The 16,233-nt window shown below is 44.0% G+C and overlaps 1 protein-coding gene across 2 annotated transcripts in view; it reads left to right on the top strand.

Moving 5' to 3' along the window:
* Window positions 1–11,840, top strand: part of slc43a2b (solute carrier family 43 member 2b) — a 38,954-nt gene extending 27,114 nt beyond the window's left edge. The window contains exons 8-15 of one of the 2 annotated variants that reach the window (XM_035434705.1): window positions 1,302–1,498; window positions 3,608–3,751; window positions 4,391–4,408; window positions 5,061–5,193; window positions 5,969–6,101; window positions 7,761–7,834; window positions 8,630–8,753; window positions 9,366–11,840. In XM_035434705.1, the coding sequence (XP_035290596.1) occupies window positions 1,302–1,498; window positions 3,608–3,751; window positions 4,391–4,408; window positions 5,061–5,193; window positions 5,969–6,101; window positions 7,761–7,834; window positions 8,630–8,753; window positions 9,366–9,527 (985 nt within the window). In that variant the 3' untranslated portion in view covers window positions 9,528–11,840. The remainder of the gene's footprint in view (window positions 1–1,301; window positions 1,499–3,607; window positions 3,752–4,390; window positions 4,409–5,060; window positions 5,194–5,968; window positions 6,102–7,760; window positions 7,835–8,629; window positions 8,754–9,365) is intronic. The other variant, XM_035434706.1, reaches the window with a different exon arrangement.
* Window positions 11,841–16,233: the final 4,393 nt, after the last annotated feature.

Genomic DNA, 16,233 nt, shown 5'->3' with positions numbered 1-16,233 from the left:
GTTCAAGTTCCTGGTTGGCATGCTATGACATTCTGACCACCATGCTAATGAAATCTGCCTCTGTCATATATATCTGGTTTATTTCCGGCACAACACGGTTACTGGTCTGATTCCTCTTACACTTGAACTCAGATAGCTGCTATTTGCTGTTTATTAAATTGCAATATATCCCACTTGGACAAAAGCAGAAATAATTGACATATATAGGAGTATGATCAGAACAGCTTTCCATTGTCACAGAAAACAAATTAATATATTGCATTATATGTTTTAAATAAGGACATATATATTATTGTTTCATTAGGGGTGTTGTTTCAGTAATAGTGAGGAAAAAAAAAAAATCCCGTCTTGATTTGAAAGGTCAGAGGTCAATGCTGGCATTCTTCCCAGCTCTAAATATGCTTTCCATATATTGCATGCCTTCCACAGATGCTCTGTACCCTGGTGTGGTGGAGCAGGTTGAGCTGAGGGGGTCACAGTGGAAAGGGCACACAGTAAAATGTCCAGGGTTAATTCAGCTCTAACGGTCTTAATTTAAATCTTGACAGATAACATTTGGTCCCACTCTGGAATGTGGGACCAAATGTTATCTGTTAAGAGCGGAATTAACACTGGACATTTTACTGTGCAGGAGTCTGACGGGTCCTGGTGTTGTGCAGAGTTTACGATTCTTACTGTAACTTTCAGGGCCCATCAGGAAGAATTAGCGCAACCTCTCTCTGTCGCTTCACGCATAATAAACTACAAACTGACCCTTCTCCTTTATTCATTTCATTTTCATTTTGAGACATACATTGACATTGCTTGTGCTTATTTTCTCTCTCTACTTCTGTCTCAGTCCACTTCAGCTAATTTCAGTTCAATGATGCTACGTTGGGGGGAGAACCAGAGCAGTGTTGATAAAGCACATACAGAACACATGCAAATTAAATTAAAAGAAGGTCCAACTATACCAGTAACACTGGAAAGCCTACTTTAGGCTTGCAGCATAGTTTGCGTGGGTTATGTGAAATTAGCTATTATTTCGATCTGTGTGTCATAATATTTATCACTTCATGCATTGTGACAGTGTTATTTTACCTGTCACACGCTATAAGAAACTGTCATGGCTAATTATGACATATGTAATATCATGCTTATGATAGTGTTATATAGGCTTTGTATCATATAGTTAAAGCTAAGTGTTGCCACTATGCTGCATTGTTTAGCATGCAAACATACTACTAACAAATAATCATGTAATATTGATAAAACGCAATAATGTAATATCTCTCTCCCTCCCTCTTGATCCACCTCTCCAGTGTGAAGATCAAGTTCAGCTGGCTGGGCTTTGACCACAAGATCACCGGGAAGCAGTTCTACCGGCAGGTGACCACCGTGGGGCAGCGTCTGAGTTCGGGGAACTCCATAAAGCACAAGGAGCTGACCTCACAGGACGGCAACAAGCTCTGCCTGTCCACCATGGACCTGGAGCTCAAGTGCAAGACCGACGAGGAATGTAAGAGTCAGCCTGCAGAACGCCGTCGGTACACGAGTCCACACCTGAACACACCTACACAGAGTCAGTATTCACCTGAACACAGCTACACAGAGTCAGTATTCACCTGAACACAGCTACACAGAGTCAGTATTCACCTGAACACACCTACACAGAGTCAGTATTCACCTGAACACAGCTACACAGAGTCAGTATTCACCTGAACACACCTACACAGAGTCAGTATTCACCTGAACACACCTACACAGAGTCAGTATTCACCTGAATATGTCTACACAGAGTCAGTATTCACCTGAACACACCTACACAGAGTCAGTATTCACCTGAACACACCTACACAGAGTCAGTATTCACCTGAACACACCTACACAGAGTCAGTATTCACCTGAACACACCTACACAGAGTCAGTATTCACCTGAACACAGCTACACAGAGTCAGTATTCACCTGAACACACCTACACAGAGTCAGTATTCACCTGAACACACCTACACAGAGTCAGTATTCACCTGAACACAGCTACACAGAGTCAGTATTCACCTGAACACACCTACACAGAGTCAGTATTCACCTGAACACAGCTACACAGAGTTAGTATTCACCTGAACACATCTACACAGTCAGTATTCACCTGAACACACCTACACAGAGTCAGTATTCACCTGAACACACCTACACAGAGTCAGTATTCACCTGAACACACCTACACAGAGTCAGTATTCACCTGAACACACCTACACAGAGTCAGTATTCACCTGAACACAGCTACGCAGAGTTAGTATTCACTTGAACACACCTACACAGTCAGTATTCACCTGAACACACCTACACAGAGTCAGTATTCACCTGAACACAGCTACACAGAGTCAGTATTCACCTGAACACAGCTACACAGAGTCAGTATTCACCTGAACACATCTACACAGTCAGTATTCACCTGAACACATCTACACAGAGTCAGTATTCACCTGAACACATCTACACAGAGTCAGTATTCACCTGAACACATCTACACAGAGTCAGTATTCACCTGAACACAGCTACACAGAGTTAGTATTCACCTGAACACATCTACACAGTCAGTATTCACCTGAACACACCTACACAGAGTCAGTATTCACCTGAACACACCTACACAGAGTCAGTATTCACCTGAACACACCTACACAGAGTCAGTATTCACCTGAACACACCTACACAGAGTCAGTATTCACCTGAACACAGCTACACAGAGTTAGTATTCACTTGAACACACCTACACAGTCAGTATTCACCTGAACACACCTACACAGAGTCAGTATTCACCTGAACACATCTACACAGAGTCAGTATTCACCTGAACACACCTACACAGAGCCAGTATTCACCTGAACACACCTACACAGAGTCAGTATTCACCTGAACACATCTACACAGAGTCAGTATTCACCTGAACACATCTACACAGTCAGTATTCACCTGAACACACCTACGCAGAGTCAGTATTCACCTGAACACATCTACACAGAGTCAGTATTCACCTGAACACACCTACACAGAGCCAGTATTCACCTGAACACACCTACACAGAGTCAGTATTCACCTGAACACATCTACACAGAGTCAGTATTCACCTGAACACATCTACACAGTCAGTATTCACCTGAACACACCTACGCAGAGTCAGTATTCACCTGAACACATCTACACAGAGTCAGTATTCACCTGAACACACCTACACAGAGTCAGTATTCACCTGAACACATCTCCACAGTCAGTATTCACCTGAACACATCTACACAGAGTCAGTATTCACCTGAACACAGCATGAGTAAGCCTCCTGCGCACACGGTCAATTAACCCACAGCCACTACACTTTAATTTTTATTAGAATTCATTCAAATTGAAATGAATCTTTATCTGTATTTTGCTGGTCACTCAGATAACAGCAGGGTGAAATGCACTGGCTGCAGTTGTTGGTGTTTTTTTAAAGTTTTTTGTTAACTATAAAGAGAAGTAATTCATAGTTTGGGAATATGTACTGAAATATGCTTTTTATATATGCAAATGTAATGTTTCAATACTTTCGCTTTCTCCTTTTTCTCTCCATCGCTCCTTCTCTCCCCTCAGCTCCCTCCTTCATGCAGAGTGCCCTAAGCCCTCTGTACCTGCTGTGTTTGCTCACCATGTCCATCACCCAGCTCCGCCTCATCTTTTACATGGGAGCCATGAACAGCATCCTGGAGTCCCTGTCAGACGGAGACCTCGACACAGGTGTGTGTGTGTGCATCTCCAGGGGGGAGAGGAGTGGGTGGGTGGGAGGTGGGGGAGGGGGGGGGGGTGATGTGTTGAGATTCTGCTACTTTGCAAGCAATGCTGGTTGCAGCTAATGAGGATCCGATCAAAATATTGTGTGTGTGTGTGTGTGTATGAGTGAGTGTGTGTGTATATGAGAGAGAGAAAGGGAGAGAGAGATTGATGGATAGAGAATGAGAGAGATGAAGAGAGACTGAGCATAGGTAATACCAATGTGTATAAGGAAGGGTCAGGTTGGTGTGCCAATTAAAAAACAGAAAACTGCTTGCTTCTCTCTTTTCTTTGAAAATTAGGATGCTCAGTGCCTCTGGCTGTGTTTTTATTTTAGTTTTTTGTTCTAGAAGCAAACGAGGGACCATTTTTTCTCTGCTATTCTCTCTTCTGTTTTTTCCATAAATTTGTCAATAAAGGAGTACTGTCATAATGTATGGTCAATCTCAGTATCTTGAAGCTGCTGCACTGTGTTCTAAAAATTTTCCTCTCAGTGCTGAATTAGGTGTCCACCACTCTGCCTGCAACAGCAAGGCAACCTTTTTTAAATTTGTCTTGGTCTCTTTCTCCCTTCCACTCCCCCCTTCCTTGTTTATGCTTTACCAGTGGAGAAAATGGAAGTGGGTAAGGCAGTATTTTGATATGATGGAGTGACCTTAGCTTTAGTGCCACAAACTAAACCATGACCCCTTTTGGTTTGACTCATTGCTCCGTGCTTTTGTTGGTAGTGTTCCTGATAACCTGTGAACCATCTTTAACCATCTAACCTCCATTTCACTTTACTCTTGCCTCATCATTAATCAATATATATTTATATTGGTTTATAAATATATAGATCGATAGATATTTTCAAATATATGGAGACCAGTATACACGTATTCTGATTGTCATTTGTTTTGCCAATTGAAGTCTATTCTGATTATATTTTCGGCCATTGTCTTCACACACCAATGGCATCAACACCGAACCTATTATAGTATTACTATATTTTACTCTGTAATGAGAAAATTGTTGAAAAAATGCTGAAATAAATGACAAAATATTACATTTATTGCCGATATGGTCTTGTATTATTAGGCAAAAATATCACAATATGTTGGTATAAAATGAAAATATATTTGGAGTGCCTCATTATTCAAGTGTATTATATAATATTTTTCTAAATATATAGCAGTATATTTTTGTTGCCTAATTAAGGGGTTGTCTTACTAACCTGAGCTACTGAGTAACCCCCCGGCTGTCTCTCTCTCTCTCTCTCTCTCTCTCTCTCTCTCAGTGAGTCTGTACTCCTCCATCTTTGGAATTCTGCAGCTCCTCTGTCTCATGACCACCCCAGCGATTGGCTGCATCATGGACTGGAAGCTGAAGGACTGTGATGATGGGGAAGCGAATGAGAAGGAAGTCAAACCGTGAGTCTCTCTCTCTCACTCTCACTTTTTACATTCAAATTCAAATGGAGCTTTATCGGCATGACACGTACGTGCGTGTGCATGTGCAAGTTCATTTACGAACCTAAGGACATAGACACAGGAAATAGGCGCAATAACAAGGATCTCATTAACAAAGATAAGCACGGGCATAAAAATAAGCACAGTTAGCATCAAATAAACCGGGTACAAGGACAACTAAAAACTGGAACTCGAGACACAAATTACAAGAGCCACTGCCACCCAGACAGACAGGTAGTTAGATAGACAGAAAGACCGAGCATCTAAGGAGGGAACAAGGGCAACCTGAATACACAAACAAACAAGGAACAAGTGAAATGAATAATTACACAAAAGGTTCACTCACAGATGCAAAATCAGTTCTTTGTCGCCCTCTGGTGGCGAACAGAAACAACGACAGTATCACCTACGAAAGGCATCAATAAGAATACATGTTTCACATACAGTACCTATATGTTGGTACAGGGCTAGATCCAAACAGGCTTACATTCTCTCATTTTTCATACTGTTTCATGATAGGCAGACAGAGGTAAGAGCTGTAGGTTTATTGGACAGTCAGCTGACTCTGACTGATAAAACTACGATCAGAAGGGTTGGGCCTTAGGTTGCTTTGCAGGTGGAACCATATAAGGTATAAGCCAGATAAGGTCTAAACACATATGAGGTATAAACTATATAAAGCATTTGTGCTTCAGATATACATGCCCTGGAAGTGCTTTCCTCCATCCTTCCACAGGGGTCAGCCACCGCCCAAGCGCAGAGACCGTCAGGTCCAGAAGGTCACCAACGCCACTCGGGCATTTTTCCTCACCAACCTGCTGCTGGTGGGCTTTGGGGTCACCTGCCTGGTGCCCAACCTTCCCCTTCAGGTGAGCGGGGGGGGCGCGTACCTGGTGCCGTGCCGGGGAAACTGCCCGGGCAGCGACCGTATTGGCGTTCTGCCAATCAGTCCGGTCAAAGTGAGGCGGCGGAGGTGAGGGGCCGCTGTTAGATGAAGGCAGAGCAGCATGCTGCTGGCGGGCCACTGTAGTGCCGATGTGTAAAATGCTGGCAGAACCACAGCTGCTACTCATAATAGGCCAGAAGGGATTCACTTGCTGGCTGTGTTGGGGGCGGTGGGGAGGGGGGCAAAAATACACAGAAATGTATTTTCGTTAAGAGATGCCTCCCAAATAAATGTATCTGTAAATTGCACCATTATAACCAAAAAATGGAACGAGTAACCTGTATCGCATTTGCAATGCATGCATGCAAATGCGCGTTTCCAGTGAAGTCCATGTATTGGAAATGCTCACTTCTCTCCTTGTCCTCCAGTGCTTAGAAAGCCACTGCCTGCGAGAGACACATGAGTATTGCTTTGGCTGAAGCACAGAGACTCTAGGCTCATTTCCCATTCACTCTGGCTCCACATGTCTGAGGAATGCACATTAATCCCGCCGAGGGGCCGACAGCCTCTCTCTCTCTCTCTCTCTTTCTCGCGGCGCGGAGACAGAAGGGACAGAGGCGTTCTTCCTCGTCCCTGAGGTTAAATGCGTACATGGTGAAAAGTCCCTGGGGGGGGGGGGAGAGATGTTTAAAACAGGAGGAACACAGAGTCAGCTGAGCTGTCAAACTCAACTCAAGGTCACGCTGAGGGGGGAGGGCAAAGGTTTCTCAATCGGAACAGGCATAGACAGGTCTGGTGTTCCTTTGTTATTCCAGCATTGAAAGAGAGTAAACATGTATGATCTCCTTTGTGGGAGACAGAAGCTTGGTTGTTTCTTTCGACTTTGTGCCTGTGATTCTTACTGTTTCACTTTATCATACTCAGGACAGCATACAAGCTCAAAAGGCCAGTATGCTGGCAGCAGTGTAGTGTAATGGGTAAGGAGTTGGTCTTGTAACTTGAAGGTAATAGGTTTGATTCCCAGGTAGGACACACTCTTGAGAAAGGTACTTAACCTGCAATGCTTCAGTACATATCCAGCTGTATAAATGGATGAAATGTAAATGCTACGTAAAAATAGTTGTGTAAGTCACTCTGGATAAGAGCGTCTGCTAAATGCCTATAATGTAATGTAATATAAGGCCAGATTCAGAATCTGAACTAGCTTAGCTACAGAAAAAAATGGCCACCGAGAATCTCTCTACAAGCAAATGCCTGTTCCAGCTGTCCTGAAAGGTGCAGGAAGACTGATGATCATTTTGCTCACACACATGCGCTTGCCTTCAGTCTCATAGTAGACCGTTACCTACTCAGTTTGTAAATGTGAACTGGGCAACTGTTGCTATGGGGTCTTGCTTCAGTACAAGGCCCCTCGGTTGTGAAGTGACAGTGCTTCCCCCCAGTGGTCATATCTGGTCCCTGCAGTATAGAAACAGCAGCACAAATGGATTTGGGTCAGCGCTCTTCTCATTTAACAGGGAACTCCCTACGGGACAAAAGAAAACACACAAAGCCACAGAGAGGGCTCTGAAACAGGGGTTGCACAGGGACACAGCCCCTGAGGTAAATGGGTTCTCTTCCTTGTCTTTTTCTCTCCCTCCAGATTCTGTCTTTCATCCTGCACACGATTGTTCGAGGGTTCCTCCACTCCGCCGCCGGCGGGCTGTATGCTGCTGTGTAAGTGTGATCCCTAAGTCCAGGAAACAATACGCGTCTGATTGGCAGTTACATGGTCCTGTGTTCTCAAGAATTACCCTACATGTATCTGCCCGTTCTACTTTTTGTAAGTTGCATTGTTGGCTGTTTATGTGTCATTGTTTGTTACAATGGAAGGCTGTTCTGTTCAGCATCTACCTACACATTCCAAAAATGTCAAGATGTATTTCTAACCTGACATAAGAATCTGTTACTGTACATGTACAATATATTAGAGTATATAACAAAATGTGTATTCACTTATAGAAATATATTAATAGTTAATACCACTCGCTGCTTTGGTTGGACATATTTGAATAGGACAAACAGAATGCATTTTTCAAGCAAAACTAACAATGTTTTGGAATGTATTTGAAAATGTATTTGGAGTACCTTGATATATTCCTTTCTAATGGATATTTGTATTTATGTCTAGTCGTGTTTAAATATCTTGTATGTTGATACTAACTTTGTACAGAAGAGGGAGCTCTCCCTTCTGCAACACATTGAATCATTAAATAGCGCATATTTTATAGTTGCAGTGCTAGATATTGAGTTTATGCATAATTGTTTGCATAGGCAATGTATATTGCAAGAGTACTGACCCTGCAAACATCCGGTTATGAGCCTAGTTCCTTAACAACCTGATCGTACTGCCTTCTCAGAAATAGAACTTGTAGTGCTACCCATGCCCAGCTGAAGGTTTGAAATATAGCGATGTTTTTACATTCAGGGTGGAAATGTAAATGAAATGTGATGTTTCTCTGCTCTCCCCAGGTACCCGTCCTCCCAGTTCGGCAGTCTGACAGGACTGCACTCCCTGGTCAGCGCCCTCTTTGCTCTACTGCAGCAGCCTCTCTTCATGGCCATGATGGGCCCACTGAAGGGAGACCCACTCTGGGTAGGCCTGCTCATGTACACACACACACACACACACAGGAGTGCGCAACACAAACACACACGCACACACACACACACACACACAAGAGTGCGCACACACACACACACACACACACACACACACACACAGGAGTGCGCAACACAAACACACACGCACACACACACACACACACACACACAGGAGTGCACAACACAAACACACGCACACACACACACACACACACACACACACACAGGAGTGCGCAACACAAACACACACACACACACACACACACACACACACACAAGAGTGCGCACACACACACACACACATACATACACAAATTCACACACAGACATATACACAAACGCTCACAGATGCATAACTGGAGACACATTTGCGAAACACAGACATGTACATATATTCATAGACACACACGTCTGTGTACACACACATACAGTACACTTGTGCTCACACACACACACACACACACACACACAGGATACACAAAGAATATTCTGACTTTCTCAGCGTGCGACTAATATCGAAATGTACATTAATACATTAACATAGTGCAGTACTGTACAGAGAACGTGTGTTTGAAGTCCCATGACCCTCCTCTCTCTTGCGCAGGTGGATGTGGGCCTGCTTGGGCTCAGTTTATTTGGCTTCTGCCTGCCCCTCTACTTGATCTGCTTCCGCAACCAGCTCGTCCGCAAGAGGCACCAGCAGGACGAGGATGCCAAGATCTACCTGAAGATCAACGGCAGCAGCAGTCCAGAGGCCTTCATATAGAGAGGAGGAAAGAGAGGGGGGGAGAGAGAGAGGGAGGAGGATGGGGGAGAGTAGCTCTAACTGTGACTTTATGTCCTTTCTCAGATTTTTTTAGCCTTATTCAATTGTAGATGTACATCACCTCTCGTAGAACAACACTACTGAGAAACAAATGTGTTCACATGCACACATACTGACATGAACACGTACACATGCACACACACATACACATACGCTCACATACATGCACACACACACATTCACACACATGCACACACACATACACGCACATGTACACACTCGCACACGCACACACTCACACAGGAGCTCACACAGTCCCCATAACGCAGTCTGCATTTATCCTGCTCATCCTGAGAACTCAAAAAGTCACACTTACACACACTCATACGCGCCACATATTCATGCGCAGACACGCACACACACACACACACACACACACACACACACATACCAGCCTGCCTGGCGTGAGGCAGCAGAAGGACTGATAATGCTGTTGTCATGGAGACTGACACTTAAGATGTGGGATGGAGAGGAGAAGAGAGACTTTTTCTCTTCTCACCTCCGTGCATTTCTTTGTCGGGCTGTTCCATGCCACCAAGACTACTGAAGAACCAGCAGAGCATTTCCTCAAAAGGCCTGAAAAGGAAAAACCAGAGAATGCCTTCAATTATATCCCTTTTTGAGGATTCAGGAGTATTCTTCACTGCCAGTGTTTTTAAAGGTCCAATGTCTTTATTTTCATAGTTTTTTTTATTTATTTTTTTTGCTTCTTCTAGTTTGTAATGCTCACTAGTGTTCACCAGCCACACACAACGCTGTGACCCCTGCTGTCATTATGGGAGACGGACTGGCATGCGCTCTCCTCTGAAACTTGAGGTCAAGCCACTGCTTCTTATCACACCGCAGTCCCAAAGCTGAAGAGGCAGGAGCGGGGGAAAGACGCTTAACGTGCAGCTTGAGCGATCACACTGTGGGTGCCTGATTGACCAGCAGGGGTCGCTGGTGAGCAACGAATCACCATCATCTTGACCGACTGAATCCCTCCCTACCCCCCCCGTGGACCACTGGCCCCCAGTCAGCACTGGCACCGTCCTGATTTGATACCAGGCTGCATGGCTCCTCCACACACCGGAACAGTGCCTTAACAGGATGAGCTACCTGGCAACCATGTTTTTTCCTGCCATTTTAACCCAAGATAAAGAAGACTGATGGAGAGACTGAACCGTCCTGTGAGGATGATCCTCATTTCAATGTCATTTCACTCAATGCTTACTAGCATTTTTTTTTTTACTAGTGGTGATCTGTTAAAGGGGTTTTCTAAAATTATTTATTTTCATGGTCACAAGTCACATGGCACTCATTTTGTCTCACAGATTAGGTTAAATGAATCAATGTGTAATACAGTGGTTATGTTTGGGGTTTTTTTTTTGATGCCCCAAACATAAAAAAACTATCTTATCACTTTTAATGGTGCTAAATAATTGTAACAATTAAAAATAATAATGAATTAGATGTAGATGATGGTTTTTCTAAGGAGTTGATGAATGAGATCCCCAGCCATGGAGATGGAGTGAGTTTGTGAGTCCTGAGTCCAACCAGCTGTCAGTTTAAACCAGTTTAAACTCACCATGACACACAGGGGTGCCGTCCACCACCTCCTGACGGAGACCAATTGGCCGCACACATGCAGTAAAGTGCCAACTTGGTGCCTGCTTGTCAACCACTGTTGTGCCTGTTTGTAAAATGCTGCCAGGCAGACAGCTGGCACCGGCTGCGGTGCAATAGTTGCCTGGTTGCTGGGGAGAGAAGCCGTCCCGAAGGTGTGAACTGGTGAATCCAGATGAAGGCCTCACACACAAAGATTTCAGGTATGGCGTAACGTCTGGTTGGAGTGGCAATTCCCTGTAATAGCGTCCGTGTGTTCAGGCCACACGTACCCCCTTGCACGCACTGCCAGGTTCCCATCCAGCCAGTGAAAGCACGATGCCTAGCAGCTACCCGCTGGCAGCCCGCCGTTGGCGCAGCTGTGCCACCCCCAGTGTCTGACAAACGGGCACTATGCGGTCTGTTAACGAGGCAGTCGCCATGACGGTCCGCTGTTAAAAGAACAGACAATGATTACGGAGCGGACCTGCCACCAGAGCGCTGCTATTGCACCGATTTGCGAAACACTGGTGGACCAGAAGCTGGTGCTGCCAGTGGGCCGACAGGTACTGCTGGCTCATACTCTTGCCGGGCAGTGTTCCAGCTCTAGCATCTCTTCCTACACTTAATTTGTGGATAGGGAACGAGAAAGGGATGGGGGGGGGGGGGGGGGGGAGAGAAGAGAAAAAAAGAAAAATAAAGCAGAAGGACAGAAAGAGAGAGGGACAGGTGTACGTGTACCCATTCCTCATGGAACTGACCCTGTGTATGTCATTTTGCTCACCCCCCATGCTGATGACTGTCATAACTCATGCAAGCTGCCGTCAATGGCACCACAAGGTGAGCTGGTGATGGAGGCAGTATAGGCTCATCTTAATTACAGAGTCCTGGCCTCTTAAAGAGAGATGAATGGGTGCATATACACCTGGATGTTTCGTACACAGTCTGCCCCTCCTCTGGAGAAAAGGGGTCAGAGTAATCTAGCGCACCTTTTCTTGTTAGTGTGCATTTGCCCCTCCCCCCCTTCACCTTCCTCTTCGACCTCCTCCTCCTCCCATGTCCCTGCATCCCAGCCATCCTTTCACATGACGTTCCCTTGTTCTGGTTCAAGGCCTCCCTCCAGGGCAGCTCAGAATTCTGCTGAGAAAAGTTTGGGGGTTGCAGGGGGATGCTAGTGTTAATGATTTAGTATGGAGCCAAAAGTGCCTGTCAGTAAATTAATTGGTTAACCAGTAACTTATTTCTGGGCCGAGGGACTTCTAGATTTCTGCCCAGGTGCCTTTGGCCAGGCAAATCTGCTCATTATTGGAGCAGAGGTCTATAGGTGAGATTCCCTGCTGCTTGGGAAAAAAATGCAACTTATTCTGTCCCAGAATTTCAAAGCGATCATACAAACTCACGAGGATTAAAGCAGAGGAGAAGATGGGAAAATATCTGGGATAATGCAGGAGGTTGTGAAAGGTGGGTGTGTGTGTGTGTGCCTGCACGCGCGCTAGTGCATGTGTGCAAGTGTGTGTGTGTGAGTGTGTGTTTGCACAAGTGAGAGACATGGGCTGAGGTACTCCGACCATCAGTAATGTGAACCCAGAAAGGCAGTGCAGCGGACTAGATTATTCTGCACCTCTGTGATGCTGAACATTGCTGAACCAATCACAGAACTCCACACATTACATTACATTACATTACATTACAGGAATTTGGCAGACGCTCTTATCCAGAGCGACGTACAACAAAGTGTGTAACCATAACCAGGAACAAGTATGACGAAAACCCTAGAGAGAAGTACCGGTCCAAGTGCAGGGAACAACCGCATAGTTCAACTTGGACCCTGAAGGTTAACTGTTTAACACTAACACAAACGAGAACAGCAACAACGCAGTCTATGCAAAAATACAAGCAGTAGTTAAGACAGGTGCATTAACTAAGTCACCTACAAAACAGCTACCTAGTTACAACCCTAAGCTTACAGTCATTTACAGGGAGGTAGGGAGAGATGGGGAGAGGTGCAGCCTGAAGAGGTGAGTCTTCAGTCGTCGCTTGAAGTGGGTCAGTGTCTCAGCTGTTCTTCCACCATCGTGGGGCCAGAACAGACAGGAGACGTGTTCGGGAAGCGTAGGTGCGAAGAGGGGGAGGTGCCAGGCGTCCTGAGGTAGCAGAACGGAGGGGTCTGGCTGGCATGTAGGGTTTGAATATCTTGTGGAGGTATGCTGGGGCTGATCCCTTGACTGCTTGGTATGCTAGGACCAATGTTTTTAATTTGATGGGGGCTATAACAGGCAGCCAGTGGAGGGTAGTGAACAGGAGAGTGACGTGGGAGTGTCTGGGGAGGTTGAAGACCAGACGAGCTGCAGCATTCTGAATGAGTTGCAGGGGTCTGATGGCAGATGCCGGTAGTCCAGCCAGAAGAGAGTTGCAGTAGTCCAGGCGGGACAGTACCATTGCTTGGACCAGGAGCTGGGTTGAGTAGGTGGTGAGAAAGGGGCGGATTCTCCGCACTCACTCCACACTCACTCCTCTGAGCCATCTGTTGTTTTTTTATTTTTTTTATTTCTTTTCCTTTTTACTAATATGATTCTTTGTATGTGTTCACTGAAGTGAACCGATATGCACCTGTAAAACCTACTCTAATCTGTAAAAGCAATAATTTAATGTGTTAATGTACTTGTGGTATGATACTGACCAGGTTCTGCTCTATCCAGTGTTTCCCGTAATATAACTTAATATTAAGTTTAAAGAATATTTTTATTTATATATTAAATACAGAAAGGTAAGCAGTATGCATGAGCAGTGCGTACCAGTGCAATGTAGTCTGTAAAGTGGAGTTGTGGGTTTGAATCCCAGGAGAGGAACTGTGTTCTTATGCAAGGTGCCTGAGGGGAATTTTGTCTGTAAATATCTAGCTGAAACAGTCAATAACACTGTATGTATTATATGTGCTAAATAAGTCACATTTAATAAGTGTCTGCTCAAAAATAAATAATGCCAAAATATATGTGATGTATTTCATATATATCAATTATTGCAAGTTATTTTATGCATATTGAAATATAATATTTTTGTATATTGTGGATTATATTCCTACTCAGATAAAAGTAGCAATAATTGATATATTAGTTTTAAAATAAAGGCTTGCAAACATACTCCTTTGGACCTAGGTTCCTTGAATCTTTAAGAGGTTTGTGCTTTTCTGTCTTTAAAACAGTAACTGAAAGCTTTAAATTATTTTTTGCTAAAATGGCTTGATTAGCCTACCAGGAAAATAGATCATTTATTGTATTCAAGTGTTCCTTACTACACACCCTGCCAACTTCCTTGCACGCAAGTCTGTCTGTGTGTGCATGTGTGTGTGTCTTTTTTACCGATTTTGCATAAAAAGCACTTGTCTTCAAAGAAAGATATTTGTTTTTTTCTTAGCACACTAATTAGCCACATACCTTCCAGCAAACCTGAAGACTTCAGTCTCTGTGGAACACAAGACCAGGTCAAAACCTAGTATATGGCTGGACCGGCTGACCAACCTAACTTCATAACTCGGCTGACCAATGGTGTAACTTAATCACTCAGCGACTCACAGACATTCGCATTTGTAGGGCTGGCCCGCTGTTGCGGTCCAGCCAAACATTAACCCAGCAAGCTTGAATTCTCATTTTATATTTTACAAAGGGTCTCGTAAGAAAAGATCTGTCGAATGAAGACTAATATCCCTTGTGCACATTCCTCTGCCACATTTAATTTTGTGTGTGTGTGTGTGTATGTGTGTGTGTGTGTGTGCACGCGCATGCATGTGTTCGTTCCTGCCCCTAACAGTTAGATTATTACTAGAATAATTACAATCACTGTTAGGAAACCACAGGAACTTGTTTAACACTGCAGGGTGTGATTCTTGCATCTGACAAAATTGCCACTACGAGCATGTTTTGTCTGGGCATGTCTCTGAATAATGAAATGTTTGGAAAATCGACAAGAGCTGCCCATTATGGCTGAAAGGGTAATGAATAATGGGTAATCCATTGATTGACCCAGGGAAGAAAATATCCATATTGTCATGTTAACCTGTCCATCCACATGTGATTCTGTCACCAAAATATGAGTATAGCAGTGTAAATGTAAGAAATCTCTAATTATACCCTGCAGGACAATGAAATGAGCAGGACTTCATGCAAGTGCTCTATCTGGCATTCACTCTGTCCTCTGGATGGATGACCCACTCTGGGGCAACTGGTTTAAACCCCTATACCACAAAGTAAAATGCTCAGTGTTAAATCAACTCTTACAGAGTACATATGGTCCCTGTTGGGCTTATATGAACTGAGTTAGAGAACTACACTGCAACTGGAAGAAGCGCATCTTATCTCATAGACAATTCAGGACTAGCTGTTCCAGTTACCACTCTGTTCTGTTTCTTCTTCTTTCCCGAGTATGCCTTTGCACAGAATGTGATTCACAGCCTACAACTCCATGCCTGATGAGAGACTACAATGCCAGCTCATTTTGAATCACATTCACCTAGAAATGCTGTGAGACATGCATTCCCTGCACATAATTGTTTTATTATTTATTAGTTTAAGTCTGCTAAGGTAAAGCATACATGTGGCCTGGATGTCAGCGCAGCCATGATTTTATCCTGGGTAAAGTTTGGAGTTTGAATGCAAAAATAATGTCAATCCAGCCAACACTAGCATGTTAAATGTGGAATTAAAGTGTCCATTCTCTCCTTGGAAGAATCAATACTTTTATACTGCCCTACCTTAGAATCTGCTTCAGTTTCGAAATAAGATTGCTAATCTATCTTTTTCTCTCTTATAATTATCTGTTTTATCATATTATACAAAATAGCAAATATTATTTAAGAAAACATTAACATTTGGTGGCAGTGACAAAGGTTTTTAATCAAAGAAGTGCCATATTACTGAGCTGTAATGCTAGATAGCAATTGATGGTAATCGTTTTTGTAATTTTTCCCTCCTTTATGAGGCAATTGTTTTGCATAACAAAACGCGTTATACTTGTCAGGATCAAGCATTGAGAGACCGTAAGCATTCTGACAGTGCGGTGGGAAAAC

The sequence above is a fragment of the Anguilla anguilla genome, chromosome 9 (genome assembly GCF_013347855.1).
Source record: "Anguilla anguilla isolate fAngAng1 chromosome 9, fAngAng1.pri, whole genome shotgun sequence".
Taxonomy (NCBI): Eukaryota; Metazoa; Chordata; class Actinopteri; order Anguilliformes; family Anguillidae; genus Anguilla; species Anguilla anguilla.
This window is presented reverse-complemented; position numbering and strand designations above follow the sequence as displayed.